This window comes from Myotis myotis, unplaced genomic scaffold, assembly GCF_014108235.1.
Source record: "Myotis myotis isolate mMyoMyo1 unplaced genomic scaffold, mMyoMyo1.p scaffold_m19_p_28, whole genome shotgun sequence".
Taxonomy (NCBI): Eukaryota; Metazoa; Chordata; class Mammalia; order Chiroptera; family Vespertilionidae; genus Myotis; species Myotis myotis.
The window spans coordinates 472,184-491,477 of NW_023416333.1; the positions used below are offsets into that span (position 1 = coordinate 472,184).

The 19,294-nt window shown below is 44.9% G+C and overlaps 2 protein-coding genes and 3 pseudogenes across 2 annotated transcripts in view; 2 read left to right on the plus strand and 3 right to left on the minus strand.

Annotated features, from left to right (window-relative positions):
- LOC118649176 (zinc finger protein 420-like) overlaps nt 1-14,778 on the plus strand; it is an 85,509-nt gene extending 70,731 nt beyond the window's left edge. The window contains exons 9-12 of the mRNA XM_036295995.1: nt 2,506-2,576; nt 10,337-10,484; nt 10,682-10,799; nt 13,458-14,778. Coding sequence (XP_036151888.1) covers nt 2,506-2,576; nt 10,337-10,342 — 77 coding nt within the window. The 3' untranslated portion in view covers nt 10,343-10,484; nt 10,682-10,799; nt 13,458-14,778. The remainder of the gene's footprint in view (nt 1-2,505; nt 2,577-10,336; nt 10,485-10,681; nt 10,800-13,457) is intronic.
- Nucleotides 1,228-2,441, minus strand: LOC118649226 (annotated as a pseudogene).
- Nucleotides 4,060-6,106, plus strand: LOC118649229 (zinc finger protein 239-like). The gene is given in 2 exon segments (XM_036296124.1): nt 4,060-4,759; nt 4,762-6,106. Coding segments are annotated over 2 exon segments (1,011 nt in total). The 5' UTR covers nt 4,060-4,254; the 3' UTR covers nt 5,268-6,106.
- On the minus strand, nt 12,820-13,862 carry LOC118649245 (annotated as a pseudogene).
- A 1,537-nt stretch (nt 14,779-16,315) lies between the features above and the next one.
- Nucleotides 16,316-16,903, minus strand: LOC118649140 (annotated as a pseudogene).
- Nucleotides 16,904-19,294: the final 2,391 nt, after the last annotated feature.

A 19,294-nucleotide genomic window follows, 5' to 3' on the forward strand; every position in this document is an offset into this window, starting at 1 on the left:
CATACTGGGTTCATTTTGGTTCATGGCCTATTTAACTTGATCTACTTTTAGTAGGAACAGAGCTAAGTTCATTGGTTGGTTTTATATACCATGTTTTGAGAAATTAAATATATATACATCCCTATATCTCTATATACATATCTACACTAATAAAATAGAAATATGTAAATTAACCATCACTCTGCCACTCCACTATACCCAGCAGCCAATTAGAGCGACTATGCAAATTAACCCAACAAAGATTATGTTTAATTTGCATACGGAGGCACGGAGTGAATACTGAAGACGACTGAAGATGGCGGTGACCTTGGAGCTGGAGCGAGCAGGAGGCTTGCGTTGCTCTTGGTGACGGAGGAAGCCAAGCTTCCCACTGACCCAGGACTCCGCTCAAGGAATGGCTGGGGGCCTGGGTCGCCGGGGGCAACCCAGGCTTCCAGCCAGCCCTGGCCTCTGCTCGAGGAGCTGGGGGGATAAAAAGCAGGGGCTGGGAGCAGCCGGAGCAGAGAAGCCACTCCTCGCTGGTGCGTCAGACTAAAGGCCTGGGTCCTGGGTGCCAGAGAAAAACTGGTGCCGGCATCCAGGGGAAGGAAGGCCTATGGCGTGAGTCTTTGTTCAAGGGGCCATTAGTGTATATATATTTTTAGAAATGTGGAGTCTGTGATTTCCAATACAGAAGTGTCACCTCTTAGCCGATAATCATTTTATTTGTTTTCTATTTTTTGTTGTCACCATGGAAAGTACTTAAAATATCTTAATATTATAACAATGTACCTTAAACCATACTGTCAATTTCATACAAAATCTCTGCTGGTTGTGATTTCTACCCATGTACCAACATAAGTTGATATCACAGTATTTTTTTTTTATATATATTTTATTGATTTTTTACAGAGAGGAAGGGAGAGGGATAGAGAGTTAGAAACATCGATGAGAGAGAAACATCAATCAGTGGCCTCCTGCACACCCCCCACTGGGGATGTGCCCGCAACCCACGTACATGCCCTTGACCAGAATCGAACCTGGGACCCTTGAGTCTGCAGGCCGATGCTCCATCCACTGAGCCACACCGGTTTCGGCTATCACAGTATTTTTAATGTTGTTTGTGTTATAGAAGAGATTTTAAGATTTTATTATTTTTTATTTTTTAAAAATACATTTTTTTGTTATTTTAGAGGAGAAAGAGATGGTGAGAGAAATAGAAACATTCATGATGAGAGAGAATCATTAATCTGTTGTAACCTGTAGCTTCCCTGTCACTTCTGTGGCTCTCCTCTCCTGCTAATCTTTGTTTCCTGGCAGTAATTAAAACCTTCTGCCACTGCCATAGCTACTGCTGCTGCTGGAACTGCCATAGCCACCTTGGTTTCGTGGTTTGGCAAAGTATTGACCTCCACCACCATAAGGACCAGAGCTTCTGCCTCCAAAGTTTCTTCCTTTCATAGGCCCAAAATTTGAAGATGGATGGTTGTAATTGGCAAAATCATTGTAGCTTCCACCACCTCCAAAACTGCTTCCACTACCACCCACAAAGCCGCCTCCGCCTCCTCTGTTGTTATAGCTGTCATAGCTGCCACTCCCACCATAGCCACTGCCCTGGTTTCCATAACCCTGTCCACCACTTCCATAGCCTCTGCTTCCTCCAGAGTAACCAGGGCCGCCTCCTCCGTAACCACCATCATTACCAAATCCATTATAGCCATCCCCACTGCCACCATCCCACCACCACCAGGACTGCCACCAAAGCCTCCTCAACCACTGAAGTTTCCTCCACGACCAAAGTTGTCGTTTCCATCAAAACCACCTCTACGATCACCTCCGAAGTTTCCAGAACCACTTCGACCTCTTTGGCTGGACGAAGCACTAGCCATCTCTTGCTTAGATAGAGCTTTCCTTACTTCACAGTTGTGGCCATTCACAGTATGGTATTTCTGAATGACAGTCTTGTATACAGAGTCATGGTCGTCAAAGGTTACAGAAGCAAAGCCTCTCTTTTTGCCACTGCCTCGTTCAGTCATGATTTCAATCACTTCTATCTTCCTATACTGTTCAGAATAATCTCTTAGGTGATGTTCTTCAATGTCTTCTTTAATACCACTAACAAAAATCTTTTTCACAGTTAAGTGGGCACCAGGTCTTTGAGAATCTCTTGAGTCAGCCCTCTTTGGTTCCACCACTCTTCCGTCCACCTTGTGTGGCCTTGCCTTCATGGCTGCATCCACCTCCTCCACAGTGGCATAAGTGACAAACCCAAAGCCTCTGGAGCGCTTGGTGTTTGGATCTCTCATCACCACACAGTCCGTCAGCGTTCCCCATTGCTCAAAATGGCTCCTCAGACTCTCAGCGGTTGTTTCAAAGCTGAAACCTGCAATAAAGAGCTTCCACAGCTGCTCCGGCTCTTTGGGAGACTCAGACTTAGACATGATGACTGCAACAGGGGAAATTCCAACAATGCTTACTCCACGGCGTTCACCGGCAGAAAAACGCTGAAAATTTGTTTTCTTTCAGCTATGTCATCTGATGACCTGGCCTTTATGCCCAAGACCAGAATACAAGATTTATTCTCTGAAATGATGCTGGTAAGATATAAAAGGTGTCGCTTTCATAATGTACACTTAATGGAAGTCTTGGTATTTGAGGAAAAGTGTGGTGAGGAAAGAGGTTATTAGTATAAACAGAACTAATCTGGAACAGTTCTCATAATAAAATTCTTGTTACCTAAAGGTGAAGTGTATTATGCATTTGAGAAATCTTCTGCTTTAAAGTCAGTTACACTGGCAGATTAGTGTGTTTCTGCAGGTGAAAGTTGAAAACAACTTTTAATGTTATGCATTCTTGGAAAGGAAATCTGGATAAAGTAGGAGTTCACATATTCTGTAGTGTATATAATCATTTGAATTTTTTAAATGTAGGATGGATTAAATTTTCATGCAATAATTTCTAAAATATAGAGATTTACAATATACCTATAAAATTTAAATATTCGCAATTGGGCAATTATTATTATTATTATTATTATTATTACTAGCATCCCGGTGTACAAATTTGTGCACCAGTAGGGTCCCTCAGCCTAGCTTGCAGGATGGGGCTGAAACTGGCTCTCCGACGTCCCCTGAAGGGTCCCGTATTATGAGAGGGTGCAGCTCAGGCCAAGGGACCCCACGGGTGCAAGATTGGGGCTGGGGAGGGATACAGGAGGTTGGCCAGCCGGCGAGGGACCATGGGAGGACTCCAGGGTGTATCTGGCCCATCTTCTTCAGTCCCGATCTACGGACGCCAGCAGCAAGCTAACCTACTGGTCGGAGCGTCTGCCCCCTGATGGTCAGTGCATGTCATAGTGAGCGGTTGAGCGGCCTTAGCATATCATTAGCATATTATACTTTGCTTGGCTGAATGGATGACCAGAGGAATGGACACTTAGCATATTAGGCTTTTATTATATAGGATTATTATCACTTTTAAATATATTTTTATTGAATTCAGAGAGGAAGGGAGAGAGATGGAAACATCAATGATGAGAGGGAATCATTGATTGGATGCCTCCTACATGCCCCCTACTGAGGATGGAACCCGCAATCTGAGCATGTGCCCTTGACTAGAATTAAACCCAGGTCCCTTCAGTCTGCTTTCCAAAGGTCTATTTACTGAGCCAAACCAGCTAGTACTTTTATTATTATTCTATTCAAAATATATTTTTTTCGATTCAGATAGACAGGGAGATGAAGAGAGATAGCCAAACATCCTTGATGAGAGAGAATCATTGACTGGCTGCCTCCTGCATTCCTCACACTGGGGACTGATTCCAAACCCAGGGCTTGTGCCCTGATGGGGAATGGAACCAACCTTCTGGCTCAAATTTTGATACTCAACCATTGAATCTTGCTGGCTCAGCAATTTGGCAATCTGTTTTTGGTTGTTCTTATATATTTTATTGATTTTTTTACAGAGAGGAAGGGAGAGGGATAGAAAGTTAGAAATATTGATGAGGGAAACATCTGTCAGCTGCCTCCTGCACACTCCCTACTGAGGATGTGCCTGGAACCAAGGTACATGCCCTTGACTGGAATCAAACCTGGGACCCTTGAGTCCGCAGGCCAATGCTCTATCCACTGAGCCAAACACGTTAGGGCTGGCGGTCTTGTAAACAAGAATTCATTCTTCCTCTGACAGTTATTGTTTTGTATTTAATTTTGTCTATAATTTTAATAAATTAGAGCTTTTTTTACACAACTATCTTGGTTTAATGAGTATCACAAAATGGTTCTTTTGGAACAAGTGTACATGTTTAATGAAATTATAACTGTCAGTAAAAGTCTTTCCATCTCCCATTACTACCAGAGTACATATAATGGAGACAGAAGTTATCAATGGAATGAAAATTGGAAAAAATTTAAGCAAGAGTCATATCTTAATCATCAGAGAAGCGAGTTTGCAGAGGAGCATTATAAAAGTGGAAGAGTCTGTTACCCAAGGTGCAATCACAAAATACGTGAGGTTATTCCTATTGTAGATATGATACACAAAGGAAATAAATCTGTCCAGTCTTTTCAACAGTCTTCAAATTACGCTGAACAAGAGAATATTCATCCTGGGGAGAAAGCTGACAAATGGAATCCTCGTGTTATAATCTCCAGTCAAATATTCAAGAAAAAAATCCACAGTGGAAAAAAATCTTATAAATGTAGAGAATGTGGTAAAGAATTCCTTTCTGTCTCAAACCTGAATCGACATCAGAAAATTCATAATGGAGAGAAACATTACAAATGAGAGAATGTGGCAAAGCCTTTATATCGTTCTCACACCTTACTACGCATCAGAGAGTTCATACTGGAGAGAAGCCTTATAAATGTAGAGAATGTGGCAAAGCCTTCAGCGAATCCTCCTCTCTTAATAGACATCAGAGAATTCATACAGGAGAGAAACCTTATAAATGTAGAGAATGTGGCAAAGCCTTTACTGGTTACTCCTCTCTTCATCATCATCGGAGAGTTCATACTGGAGAGAAGCCGTATAAATGCAGAGAATGTGGCAAAGCCTTTGGTGCTTCCTCCTCTCTTAATCAACATCAGAGAGTTCATACTGGAGAGAAGCCTTATAAATGTAGAGAATGTGGCAAAGCCTTTACATCTTCCTCCTCCCTTAATCGACATCAGAGTGTCCATACTGGAGAGAAGCCTTTTAAATGTAGAGAATGTGGTAAAGCCTTTAGACGGTCCTCACAACTTGGTAAGCATAAGAAAGTTCATATTGGAGAGAAGCCACATGAATGAAGAGAATGTAGCACATCCATTGGCAGCTCCTCAAACCTTACTGCACATCAGAGAGGTCATACTGGATAGGAGCCTTATAAATGTAAGCATGTAACAAAGCCTTTAATCAGTATTTTTGCCTTATTGTACAGAAGAGTTCATACTTGAGAGAAGTATTACAGATATGTGAAGTGTCATAATCCTTGACCAGCAGTGAGAACTTACTGAACATCACAGAATTCTGACTGTGAACAAGCCTTATGAATGTGAAAAAGTAAAGCCTTTGAAATCCATTCATATATTACAATACATGGGAGACTTCATACTGAAGGAGAAACCTTTAACATGCAGAGCATGTGCAAGATCCTATACCTATAGATGTAATGGATATCGGATTCTTATAGTGGGGAAAAGCTTTAAACTATAAAAATGTGAGAAAGCACTGACTGGCTTGCCTCAGTGGTTTAGCTTAGATGTATGAACCAGGAGGTCAGGGTGCAATTCCTGCTCAGGGCACAAGCCCCAGTTGGGGGCTCAATTCCAGGTGTGGGTCATACAGGATCCAGCCGATCAGTGATTCCCTCTCATCATTGATGTCTCTATAGCCCCATCTCTTTTCCTGTCTGTGCTATAATAATGGCATCTAAACTTCTTCCTCCCCCACATCAGCCCTTCAGGCCCCTGTAGCTTCTGTTCAGTACTTTGGAATTTTACTAATGATGTAACTGACATCAGAATTTGACAAATATATAACTTTACATTCATGAAATAGGAACCCACCATTCTATTTTTAGCAGGATTCTAAAGTTTTGAATATTATTAATTTTTGGAATATAATAAATTGGCTTCTGTGTACTTTATAACTGGAGTGATTTTTCTTGTCCTGATTTTCATTGGAACTCTGAAGAATTTCTCAATGTAACCTCATTAACTTTTTTCTTGGGGTAGAATCAACTGGCGTAAAACTGATTTTACTCTTAATTACTTGAATGTAGCTGAATGTTGGTCATTCTTTCTAGAGGAACCGCAGAGACCATGGCAGATGTGCAGTTGAAGAATTTTATTTTGCATCAAAAGTTACATTGTATAGTGATAGCATGACCACAGGTATGTTTATAGGCAATAGTTATTCTTCCTGTGTTTTCCAAGCCATCACTATAAGTTCCAGGGACAGGAAGCTAGCAGAGATTGAAATGAAAGCCCCACAGTCATTGCTTCTCCAATGTACTGTTGTAAATTGTACAAGCTGGTAAATATCAGATGCTTGGCATGGGCCAACCCAAAGGATCACACAATGATTAAAGAAACTAGATATTGGATACTCTTCTACTCTGCTTCCTGACATTCCCATGGAGCATTCATATGTATAAGAATCTCCTGATATTTTGTCTCTAGTTCTCACTATCTGGCCCAGGGGCTTTATGGTTTTGTTCTGTTCCGGACAAACTATTGGATCCGGATCATTCATAGGAATTCGGTTCCATGTTTTGGTACTGTAGTGAGGAATATGGAGGAAGTGTATTGATGTAAAATATACATAAGACTTTTTTTTCACATGGTCATTAGGAAAATAGATGAAGTAGACATTGTCCCTTGGGTTAGAGGGTATTCTTGTCTTCATTTTTTCCAGAATGCATATTCTTCTGCTGTGAGGTTAAAAGCTCTTAAGTCAAAGATTTTAGCATTGCCCTACCCGTGGTCGGCAAACTGCGGCCCGCGATGCACATGCGGCTCTTTGTCCCCTTGAGTGTGGCTCTTCCTAAGCCTTAGGAGTACCCTAATTAAGTTAATAACAATGTACTTACCTATATAGTTTAAGTTTTAAAAATTTGGCTCTCAAAAGAAATTTCAATCATTGTACTGTTGATATTTGGCTCTGTTGTCTAATGAGTTTGCCGACCACTGCGACTTGGGTCAGTGGATAGAGCGTCAGCCTGCGGACTGAAGGGTCCCAGGTTCAATTCTGGTCAAGGGCACATGTCTGGGTTGCAGGCTCGATCCCCACTGGGGGTGTGCAGGAGGCAGCCAATCAGGGATTCTCTTTAATCATTGATGTTTCTATCCTCCCTTCCTCTCTGAAATCAATAAAGAAATCTATTTTTTTTGTAAAAGATTTCAGCATTGTTTTTATCTCATGGCACATATGAGCTAACTACAGAAATTCTGTGGTCCACCAAGATATATATTTTGCCAGTTTGCCAAAAGAAATGTGTCGTGTGTGTTTCCTTCCCACGTCCCGCGTGGGTCAGGGTTCAGGACCTAGAAGCAGAGCCGCACACAAATGAAAGAGAAAAGACACGAGATAATTTGAAATATTGGGGAGCCAGGCGGGCAAGTCCAACTCAAAGAGAAAGACTTCCACTGATGCTCAGGCCGCTCCAATCTTTTATATGATCTGGGGTAACCCTAGGATAAGGAGGTTTCAATGACACACAGACTAGGTCATAGCATGACCCTTAGGTAGGCAAGTTCCAGTAACAGGCAGAATATCTAATCAACAATAATCAACAAGGAACTAAGGTGGGGATGATGCTTCAGCTACCATTATTAACTGGGTGGTGCACAGCCCTGACCGTTGGTAGAGATTCAAAGATCACCAGGTTTTGGGGTCCCTACACTTCTCAGCTAGTGAAGACAATAATTGGTTACTGACACAAATGTATGATTTTGATTAATGCACACCACACAGCTGTTACTCTGTTGCCTGTTGTCATATATATTATTAGACATTTTATGGATAATGTAGTTTGTGCTCCTTACTAAATAGTCAGATGTTGCTTGTTCTAAAAATTCTTGCAGCACACCAGTTTTCCTGTGTGACACTTCAGTAGAAAATCTCTGGTGTAAACTTATCCAACCCATTTTGTGTAATGTGTCATTTAATACCACTTTTTCCTTATTGATTTATGTCTGGGAGAACTGTCCATTGATGTCAATGGGAAGCTAAAGTCCCTTACTATGAATGTATTAATTTAAAAATGTCAAAAGCTATTCACCTGTCAATAATCACTTAAAATATAAATGGGCCCTAACCGGTTTGGCTCAGTGGATAGAGCGTCAGACTGCGGACTCAAGGTCCCAGGTTTGATTCCACTCAAAGGCATGTACCTTTGTTGCAGCATATCCCCAGTAGGGGGTGTGCAGGAGGCAGCTGATCGATGTTTCCAACTCTCTATCCCTCTCCCTTCTTCTCTGTAAAAAGTCAATAAAATATATTCAAAATATCCTATATAATAAAAGCCTAATATGCAAATTGTCCCATCAACCTGGAATTTGACCAGGAGTTTGAACGGGGGGGGGGGGGGGGGGGCGGGGGCGGCGCAGGGCCAGCTGCAGCAGTGGCTGCAGGTGGCAGGAGGCGGGGGGGTCGGGAGGCCCTTCCCACAGTGGCAGCAGGTGGCCGCTAGGGACCCTACATGTGCATGATTTCATGCACTGGGCCTCCAGTATATATATAAATGGATTGCCCTAACCGGTTTGGCTCAGTGGATAGAGTGTTGGCCTGCGGACTGAAATGTCCCAGGTTCGAATCTGGTGAAGGGCATGTACATCCCCAGTCGGGAGTGTGCAGGAGGCAGCTGATCGATGTTTCTCACTCATCCATGTTTCTACCTCTCTATCCCTCTCCCTTCCTCTCTGTAAAAAATTAATAAAATATATTAAAAATCTACACTAATAAGACAAACATGCAAATTGACTGCACCTTTGCTATGCCTTAAGCCACACCCACCAGCCAATCAGAACGACTATATGCAAATTAACCCAACCAAGATGGCGACCGGCAGCCATGGAGCTGGAGCAAGCAGGAGGCTTGGTTGCCCCAATGATGGAGGAAGCCAAGCTTCCCACTTGCCGTGGCAGCTCTGAGCTCCACTCAAAGCAACAAAGTTTCAATTACAGAAGGTAAATAAACCCCGGATACCTGCTTTCAGCTGGCTGTGGCCATGGAGCTGGAGTGAGCAGGAAGCTTCCCTCCCGCCCGCCCTGGCTGGCTCTGAGCTCCTCTCAAGGCTACAAAATTTCAATTATAGAAGGTAAATAAATCTCAGAATAAAAAAGAAGAAAAGGAGAGGCTGGGAGCTACCGTCGCCAGGGGGCTTGGCCACCTGAAAACAGCCCTCAGCTTCTCAGACTGGCCAGGCACCCCAGTAGGTACCCCCCACCCTAATGCGTGTGTGGCCAGCCTGAAAACAGCCATCAACCCCTCACCCAGGCTGGCCAAACCTCCATGGAGTGAGGGTCCCCACTGGGCACAGGGGCTTGACCATTCTGCAGACAGCCATCAGCCCCTCACCAGGGCTGGCCAGGCACCCCGGCGGGACCCCCACCCTGATCTGGGACACCCTTCAGGGCAAACTAGCTGGCCCCCACCCATGAACCAGGCCTCTATCCTATATAACAAAAGGGTAATATGCAAACTGACCCTAACAGCGGAACGACTGAGAATCATTGGTCACTATGACACCCACTGACCACCGGGGGGCAGATGCTCAATGCTGGAGGTGCCCACTGGTGGTCAGTGTGTTCCCACAGGGGGAGCTCTGCTCAGCCACAAGCCAGGCTGACAACTGCCAGTACAGCAGTGGTGGTGGTGGGAGCCTCTCCCGCCTCAGCAGCGCTAAGGATGTCCAACTGCAGCTTAGGCCTGCTCCCTGCTGGCAAGTGGATATCCCCCAAGGGCTGCTGGGCTGCCAGAGGGATGTCTGACTGCCAGGTTGGGCCTGATCCCCAAGGGAGTGGGCCTAAACCAGCAGGTGGACATCCTCTGACAGGTCCCAGACTGCAAGAGGGCTTAGGCCCGGCTGAGGGACCCCCCCGAGTGCACAAATTTTTGTGGACCAAGCCTCTAGTACATATATAAAAGGATTAAATGCTTCTACCAGAAGACACAGGGTAGCTGAATGGGTTGGAAAATAAAACCCATACATATGCTGTCTAAATGAGACCCACTTCAGATCAAAAGACACAGCATGAAAGTAAAAGGTTAGAAAAGAGTTATTTCATCTCTACCTTTGGGTCCCCAAGATTCTTTTCTACAGAGAATTTTACTGTAGTGAGAGCTCTAATTGTGGACTGTGTATATTTAATAGGTGTGAGAATAAATGTGCTCAGAGTTAGCTGACCTATGTGGAAGCGCTGACTCTTAAAGAAGTCAGCATGTGAACAGTTTTTCAATACCCAGAAACCTGTGGTGCATGGAGCTGGAGCAGGTCAGAGCAGGCCTGCTGGGAATCTCAGGTAAAGATGCCTCTCTTTTATGTGAACCACTTAATTGATGGCTTTACATTCTGTTTCTAAAATTTGGAAATCCTTTAAAGGAAAAACTGTGTCCTTGGAGGGGAAAAAGTTTGCTTAAGGCATGTAAGGGAATTGAATGCAACACAATTATAGTAATCAGTCATTTGCTAACATTGTAGTTCATTGTTAATAACTAGATGCCAGGTGCAAGAATTCATGCTGACTACTTTGAAGGCACATTCTGTGACTCCTCAACATTTTGTCACCTGAGGAAACAAACCAGACCCTGATCAGGACCAAATGGCTGCTTCTCAGGTAAAACATGTGTCCTGTGTCAAAGGCTGTTTGCTTTTCTTTGAACTTCTGTTGATTTATTTCTCTTTCTCTTCCCACACCTGTGTCTCCTCTGCTGCCACTGTTACAGTCTGCCCTGTTCCCCACAGCTGGCTGACTCTCATTGCTGCTTCTCCCTCTGCCCCGTCATCCCTGAACCCCCCCTTTTTGTCCCTACACTCGCTCCCCTTAATTTGTCTCCTCTGAACCAGTCCATCTGAAGTGTCTCCCCTTTTGTTGCCCCCTCTTCTGTTCACCAGGATCCCTCTCCCTCCCAGCTGCCCTTCATGTGTCTGGGGCTTCTTCCTCTCCTCCCTATTTCTCAAACTTTTGATATTCTTGCCTTTCCAGGTTTATTTCCTTTCCTTATTTCTTATGATAGTGTCAGCAGTTTCTATATGTCCCTCGCTTTTTTAATATATATTTTTGTTGATTTCAGAATGGCAAGGAGAGGGAGAGATAGAAACATCAATGAGCAGAGAGAATCCTTGATCAACTGCCTCCTGCACACGCCCCACTAGTGATCGAGTCTGAAACCTGGAGTGTGCCCTGACCAGGAATGGAAACCGGCCCTCCTGGCTCAGAGGTTCACGCTTTATGTCTCAGCCACTCTCACCAGGTATACGTCTCTCCTTTTTCCCAGAGCCTTCTCTGCCTTCATTTTATGCAGCCTCCCCAAGGCAGGAAGCATTCCCTCCTTTAATTAATGACTTTCAACTACTCAGAACATCCCTTTTGTGACAGATCCACCTGGAAAGGCAGCCATGTCTAACATCCCTATTGGGATGGGGTCAGAGGCATCTAGTGTCTTGAAGAAGGGAAATGTAGATTTATGTTCAAGTGGCTGCAGCATCAGCTCTTGATCAGGGATAAGAAAATGCACATTTTACTGCTCAGAATAGCTCAGAAAATTCTGATAGAAGAGTAAATAGTAAATAGAAGGGACTGGCTCACTAGATTAGTACGAAAGACCTGGTAGTTAAATGTACTATTAACTTACAGAACATGAGAGGTACATGTGGATTAACACTTGCAAAAATTAGTGTTTACTTGTGATCATATCCAGATAATTATATTTTTAAGTAAATTTTTAAAAAATATATATTTTTTAAAAAATATATTTTATTGCTTTTTTACAGAGAGGAAGGGAGAGGGATAGAGAGTTAGAAACATCGATGAGAGAGAAACATTGATCAGCTGCCTCCTGCACACTCCCTACCGGGGATGTGTCCACAACAAGGGTACATGCCCCTGACTGGAATCAAACCCAGGACCCTTGAGTCCGTAGGCTGACACTCTATCCAATGAGCCAAGCCGGTTAGGGCTTTTGTATTGATTTTTTTACAGAGAGGAAGGGAAAGGGATAGGGTCAGAAACATCGAGAGAGAAACATCGATCAGCTGCCTCCTGCACACTCCTCACTGGGGATGTGCCCGCAACCAAGGTACATGCCCTTGACCGGAATTGAACCTGGAACCCTCTGTCCTCAGGCTGACGCCCTATCCACCGAGCTAAACCGGTTAGGCCACATCATTATTTCTTTATTGAAGTATTTTTGGCAGTAATGTCACAGCAGTGGTGACCTGACCTTCCCTGTGCCTCAGTCACCTGATACCCATTGTCTCAGTCCACCTGATGTTCAGGTGGCACAGATGCTCCCCTCGCTGTAGAGTTAATAGTCTCCCTTTCTCAGGAACAAGGGTGTAGTAGGGGTTTAATGAAAGTTGTGCAAAACCATCACTTCACATCTGCAAATGTCCCTCTTAGCTTGCATTTGCTTTGGAAAATGAAGGACTTACTTTTGTTTCCTACAGATCATTGGCTTTTGCATGGGACCTTTAAACAATCAGGCCTTGATTCTTTACATTTTCATTATATTCTATACTCATATGAGAGACATACCCTACATTATCACTTTTTGTATTTTTTAGAAAGTTTCTCTCTCATCACTGATATTTCTATTTCTCCCTCTCTGAAATCAATAAAAATAAATATTTAAAAACTAGCCAACAACCACCACTACCTCATTAGTGAACTCAGGAGTGAGCCTCAAGATTGAGGGGCACAGGCCTCCTGGATCTTATCAGAGTTGTCATAGTGGGACTTGTGGCAAAGGCAGTAATAAACACCAAAATTTCCTGCATTTGCAATAGGCATACAGCCAAGGCGTGAGCAAAAAAACGATCAGGATGGCCCGGCTGGCATGGCTCCGTGGTTCACTGTGGACCTGTGAACCAGGAGGTCATGGTTAGATTTCTGGTCAGGGCAAAAGCCCAGGTTGCTGCTAGAGCCTCAGGGTCCCGTGTGGGGCTTGCAGGAGGCGGCTAATCAACGATTCTCTCTCTTCACTGATGTTTCTCCTTCTCCTTCCCTCGCTGAAATCAGTAAAAATAAAACTATCAGGGCCCTAACCGGTTTGGCTCAGTGGATAGAGTGGCGGTCTGTCGACTCAAGGGTCCCAGGTTCGATTCCGGGGTCAAGGGCATGTACCTTGGTTGGGAGTGTGCAGGAGGCAGCTGATCGATGTTTCTCTCATTGATGTTTCTAACTCTCTCCCTCTCTCTAAAAAATCAGTAAAATATACTTTAAAAAATAAAATTAAAAAACTATCAGGATGACGCACTCATTGTTCTAATCTAGATCGTGCTGCGGATCCCTCAGGTCGGACATGTCCATGGCGGCTTCCTGGTCAACTTCCTTCTTGGTTCTGTGGCCCTGCGCTTGCCTTCGGGGATGACGGGTAACTTCACTTTGATTCTGGACCTGGCAGAGGCGCTCCTGCTGGAGACAGTGACGGTATTCCTGGCGGTGTACGCGGCGGCCACTGGTTGCTGCAGTTGCCAAAACAGAAGAAGCCCTTTCTGGCCTTTGGAGACTTCGTACCATGTAGCACTTCCGTGGGGCCGCCATCGAAGAAGTCGGGCACTTGGCCGTCTGTGTGGGAATGACGGACAGAGCGGGGACATGGAGGCCCCCGAGGCGACCCAGAGGCCGGCTCAAGGCCTGGCCGCTCAGCGACTCCCGTCAAAGGAAGTTCCCCTTCATGTCCCGCACCAGCGGCGCCCAGCCGCAACGCCCGCCACAGCGCAGGGCGTGGCCCACAGGACCGGGACGCTAGCGGGCGGCGGCCGAGGACATGGCGACAGCCGGCCTCAGAGGAGCATTTCTTTACCCGAAAAAGACACTTTCGGAGCTCAGCCCCGCCCAGACGGCTTCCCACGCAGGTTCAGGTTTATTTTGTTGCGGCTACTGCGCAGGCTCAGCCTCTTGGCTCCGCCCCTTCCCTAAAGCTCACCTCAGGCCACGCCCCTGCCGGGTGGGTGTTTTTTTTTCTTTTACAGCAAACCAAGCGGAAGCCAGACTGAGGACCGGTCCCGCCTCTGCAACGATTTCCTTCGGCTGTGTCCCGGACCTGCGCATGCGTGCCCCCTCACTAGGCCCCCACGTCTGCGCATGCGTGCCCCCTCGCTAGGCCCCACGCTTGCGCATGCGTGCCTCCTCACTAGGCCTCTTACTAAACATGCAGGCCAGTTCCATCGCAGATTTTTTTTTCCACCTGCAGGTGGTAGCCGCGCAAGCGTGGCCTCTCCAAAGCCCCGCCCCTCGCGCGAGCCCCGCCCCCGGGACGCCTCTTACCCTCCGCCGCCATCTTGTAGGAGCGCGGAAGGTGGGAGAGACGTCCCAAGTCACACTGCGGAGCGTGAGTTCGTCTTTCTAGTTTCATGACCGTCCCCTCCTCTCCGCAAGCCCTAGGGGTCGCCCTGCACCTTGACGTCCCCGCAGGCGGCCCTGTCCTCCGTGTAAATGTAGGCGTCCTCCTCCTCAGAGGCCCGGGCACTTCCCTTGGGGTTTAAAATGGCGCCCAGCCCTAACCGGTGTGGCTCAGCGGATAGAGCGCCGGCCTGCGGACTTAAGGGTCCCAGCTTCGATTCCGGTCAAGGGCATGTACCTGGGTTGCGGGCACATCCCCAGTGGGGGGTGTGCAGGAGGCAGCTGGTCCATGTTTTTCTCTCATCGATGTTTCTAACTCTCCCTCTCCCTTCCTCTCTGTAAAAAGTCAGTAAAATATATATATTTTTTAAAGGGGGGGGGTGGGAAAACTCACTTGTCTCTGCTGTTTACTGCCCCTAAACCTCCTGTGGCCGTGAGGAGCAGACCCCGTCTTTTCCACATGGTGAGGTCAGTCCTGCGGATGGTGGCGGCGCAGGAAAGGGGGTGTGTTGGTAAGTGGCATACTTTCTCTGTCCATTCGCTGCTAAACTCTCTTGTTGCCCGAGGCAGAAGCCCAGAAGAGGAGGAAGAGGAAAGGGTTCAGTAGTGGCTGTTTCTCAGGTAAAGTCATATTCTCAGTGGGTTGTGTCCGCCCTTCCTGCAATGCCCTTTGACTTGTTGATATTCTCTGACCGAGTTGTCCCTCCTGACTTGTTTGTTCACACTCAACCCGGGCCTTCCCTCAGTCCCTCTCATCTTAAATTCTGGATCATGTCACCATGATCCAGTGACATCAATTTTTTATCAACCCGGATAAAAGAACATGCCGATAGGCCAGCTGGTGGCAGTTGAGCATCGAAGCAGGAACCAAGAGGTCACATGGTTGGGTCTGGGCTTGGTTCCCGGTAGGAGGCGTGCAGAATGTTTCTCTCTTTCTCTTTCTAAAAATCAATTAAAAATTTATTTGTGAGCCCTGATTGGTTTGGCTCAGTGGATAGAGCGTCAGCCTGGGTACTGAAGGGTCCCGGGTTCGATTCCAGTCAAGGGCATGTACCTTGGTTGTGGGCACATCCCCAGTAGGGGGTGTGCAGGAGGCAGCTAATCCATGTTTCTCTCTCATCGATATTTCTGACTATCTCTCTCCCTTCCTCTCTGTAAGAAAATCAATAAAATATATTTTTAAAATATATATATATATTTGAAAAGAATATGCACATAAAAGTCACATAATAATACGCACAAATATTTGGTAAGTTCTGGTGAAGAGACCAATAAGCAAAAATATTTCTGTGTTGATAATACATTTGAAGCTAAATGAGCAAATCATGCCATTATCAATTTTACAATAGGAAGTCAGCAGAAATGTCTGACAGTGGGAGGTTCTTTGGATCATTTTTATCACATCCATTTTTTGGAGGTTACATTATTACCCTGTGGATTAGGTTCTTTGAGACAGAGAAATCTTTATGTTTATTGCAGTTTGGGTTTATTTCAAGGCATTTTTTTATGTTCTATTCCTTTAAGTATCTGTGTTAATATGCTCTTCAGTCTAAAAAGGTGAAGCCTCTAACATTCTTTTATTTGAAGAAAGTTTGGCTTCTGCTAGATCCCTTTGCTTGCTTCCATATGAATTCTAGTTTTGTTTTGTTTTTTAATGCAAAAAGATTTATTTGTCCACACACACCAGTGAAGGAAGGCAGTCTTCTGTCAAATGGAGATTAAGATTCTTAAGTGGCTGATTTTGGGACCTACTCCAATGGGAAGACTTGCTTTGCTGCCTTCGGGCGTTAGGTCTGTTTACCTAATACTACAGCAGGCTTTTTCAATGGGGCTTCCTACTCCTGGGCCTGATTTTCTAACTCCTTATGATATACTAGCTGGTTTTGCAGGTACTTTGTGTTACTCTTCTGTTCATCCAGGCACTTTCCCATGAAGCATAAGACATCATATTCATTGTTGGCAGAAGCTATGTTCTTCAGGTCTAGCAAGAGCTAGCTTACTTGTTCTCCAACACCAGGACAGACTGTAGAGCTTGTGTGCCAATTCCCCAGTTATCTGTTTCTTAGTCACTGGAAGGCAGATATTACTCTCACATCCTGTATCTCAAGAATTGCTTTCCATGTTCCCTCTTCACCTCAGCTTGGTCTTCAAAGAATGCAGCAAAACAAGGCTCTCCTAGGCCTTCAATGTAATAACAGGCCATAGATAAATGAGCATCACTGAAGTGCAGCTCATAAGATGCCACGTGATTAATAGCAACCCTACAGTCTTCAGAGAGTGGGTGCTTGGCTGCCATCTCAGCTTCGGAGAATACCAAGCATAAACAGTGTTCTAATTTTTGATGTTTTTATTTCTGCCAAATTGCCCTTGGGGGGGGGGGGAGAGGGAGAGAGGGAGGGGGAGAGCGGGAGGGGGGGAGAGGGGGAGAGGGAGTTTTGTTAATCCTCACCCTGAGGATGTTTTTCCATTGATTTTTAGGTAGAATAAAAGAAAGGAAGGGGGAGAGGAGAGAGAAACAGCAATGTGAGAGAGACACATCAATTGGTTGTCTCTTGCACCAGTCTGGGGATCAAGAACCTGCAACTCAGGCACTGTGCTCTTGATGGAGAATTGAACCCAAGACTCTCTGGCCAATGCGCTAACCATTGAGAACACAGGTTAGAGCTGACTTGATAATATTTTAAAATATATTTTTATTGATTTCAGAGAGGAAGGGAGGGGGAGAAAGAAACATTAATGATGAGAGAGACTCATCGATTGGCTGCCTCCTGCATGTCCCCTACTGGGGATCGAGCCCGCAACCCGGGTATGTTCCCTGACAGGTAATAAAACCCTGACCTCCTGTGAAGTCAACCACTGAGCCACAACGGTCGGGCTAAATCACATATTTTTATGTAGTCAAGTTTATTTGCTGCAGTTTTCCCATTTTCTTCCTGAGCTATTTTGTTATCGTCATTATTCTATGGTATTTGATGGGTCATGTCTCTGCTTGGGCATTTGTGGAAATGAAATAATGCTTTTTTAAAAAAAAAATATTTGAACCCTGATCAGGTGGCTGAACTGGTTGGAGCATCATCTCATACACTGAAAAGATGCTGCTTTGATTCATGGTCAGGGCATACATGTAGGTTTTGGATGTGATCCCTGTTTGGGGCCTCTGAGAGAGAACTCATCAGTGTTTTTTCTCACATCAATGTTTTTTTTTCTCTCTCTCTCTCTCTCTTTCCCTAAAATCAATAAGCACATCCTTGGGTGGGGACTAAAAACAAGTATTTGACATTTCAGTATTTAGCAGGTTGAATGTAGAGATCTTTCTCTTGTTTTCCGATAGGTAGCACTGAGGCACATGTTTTTATTTTATCTTGCTTATACTGCTGAGACTTCTGTTGGGTGCTGTTGCCTTGGCTGTGGAAAATGCCCTGTATTCCCTAGGGAGGTGGGAATGCCCACTGTTTCCAGGTCACCTGTGTCTAATTGTACCACCTTCGTGGGGGAATGTTGTGGCCCCACAAGATCCCAGTGCTGCCTCCTGCCACCAGATGCTGCCATTAGTGCTGTTCTCCCTGAGGTGTCCCAGGTGGCTCTACTGGGTTCTCCTGTCATGGGCTGTGTCAGGAAGAGGCTGGTTCTGCATTTACGGACTGGTTCTTTTCCCAGTGATGGCAGCTGGTGGACCTTAGCTGCTACACGTCTTTATCTCTGCACCGTCACTGGATTTAGCCACCGTGTGCACCTGCCGAACAGAGAGAAATATTTTTGCTCCACTGGTCCTCAGGGCGGCTAAGAGTGTATGCCGTTATTCCACACACTTCCCCTGCTGCAGCATGTGCAGGCTCCTCTGGGAGCTCTAGGATTGTGAGGGGAGGTGCTCCATGTCCTACGTTTGTTCTCTGCTTGGTAATGCTGGCTGCTAGACCACAGCTGCCACACATTTGTGTACCATTTCTGCTCCTATCTCTGGTTTCAGCTGCAGTTACACTCAGGCAGGGATATTTCTTTTAACTTTTTGCTCTTTAGGGATGCAAGTGTGTGCCAGATGCCTTGACTCCTCTTCTAAGGGCCATGATGGCTCTATTTGTAGCACCTCTCTCCTTTGCTTATCACTGTTGTTTTAGAAACATCCACCTTCATATGTTTTGATTTGAGGGTTTCTCAGGTGGTCATTTGTCCTTATCCATGAGAACTTGTATCTGGGCTCTCTATTGTGCTTACTTCTATGTCTGTCTTTCTTTCTGTACTATAATTTTAGGAGAACACTAGCTTTGGAATATGTTTTAAAATCAGGAAACATGCTGCCTCCAACCTTACACATTCTTTTCATGATTGTTTTTGGATTTCTGATGTTCTGTAACATTTTATGTTAATTTTAGAAAACTTTTTCTATTTCTCCCAGAAGTGTCATTGGGGATTTTGCTAGGGATTGCTTGGAATGTGTGGATCACCTTGGGTAGTATTGACAGCTTATAATACTAAGTATTTCAACCCAGGACCATGGGATGTGTTTTTAGTTTTTTAAGTTAACTTCTAAGTGTCTTATAGTCCTTGACTTTGTTACTGTCAACATATTCTTAATTTTTCAGATTATTTATTGTTACTGTGTAGAATGAGAAGTAATTTTTGTGTTGATTTTGTATCTTGCATTTTGCTCTATTTCTTTGAATTCTGTATATAATAATTTTTTAAAAATCTATTTTTATTTCAGAGAGAAAGGGAGAGGGAGAGAGAAAAACATAAACGATGAGAGAATCATTGATCAGCTGCCTCCT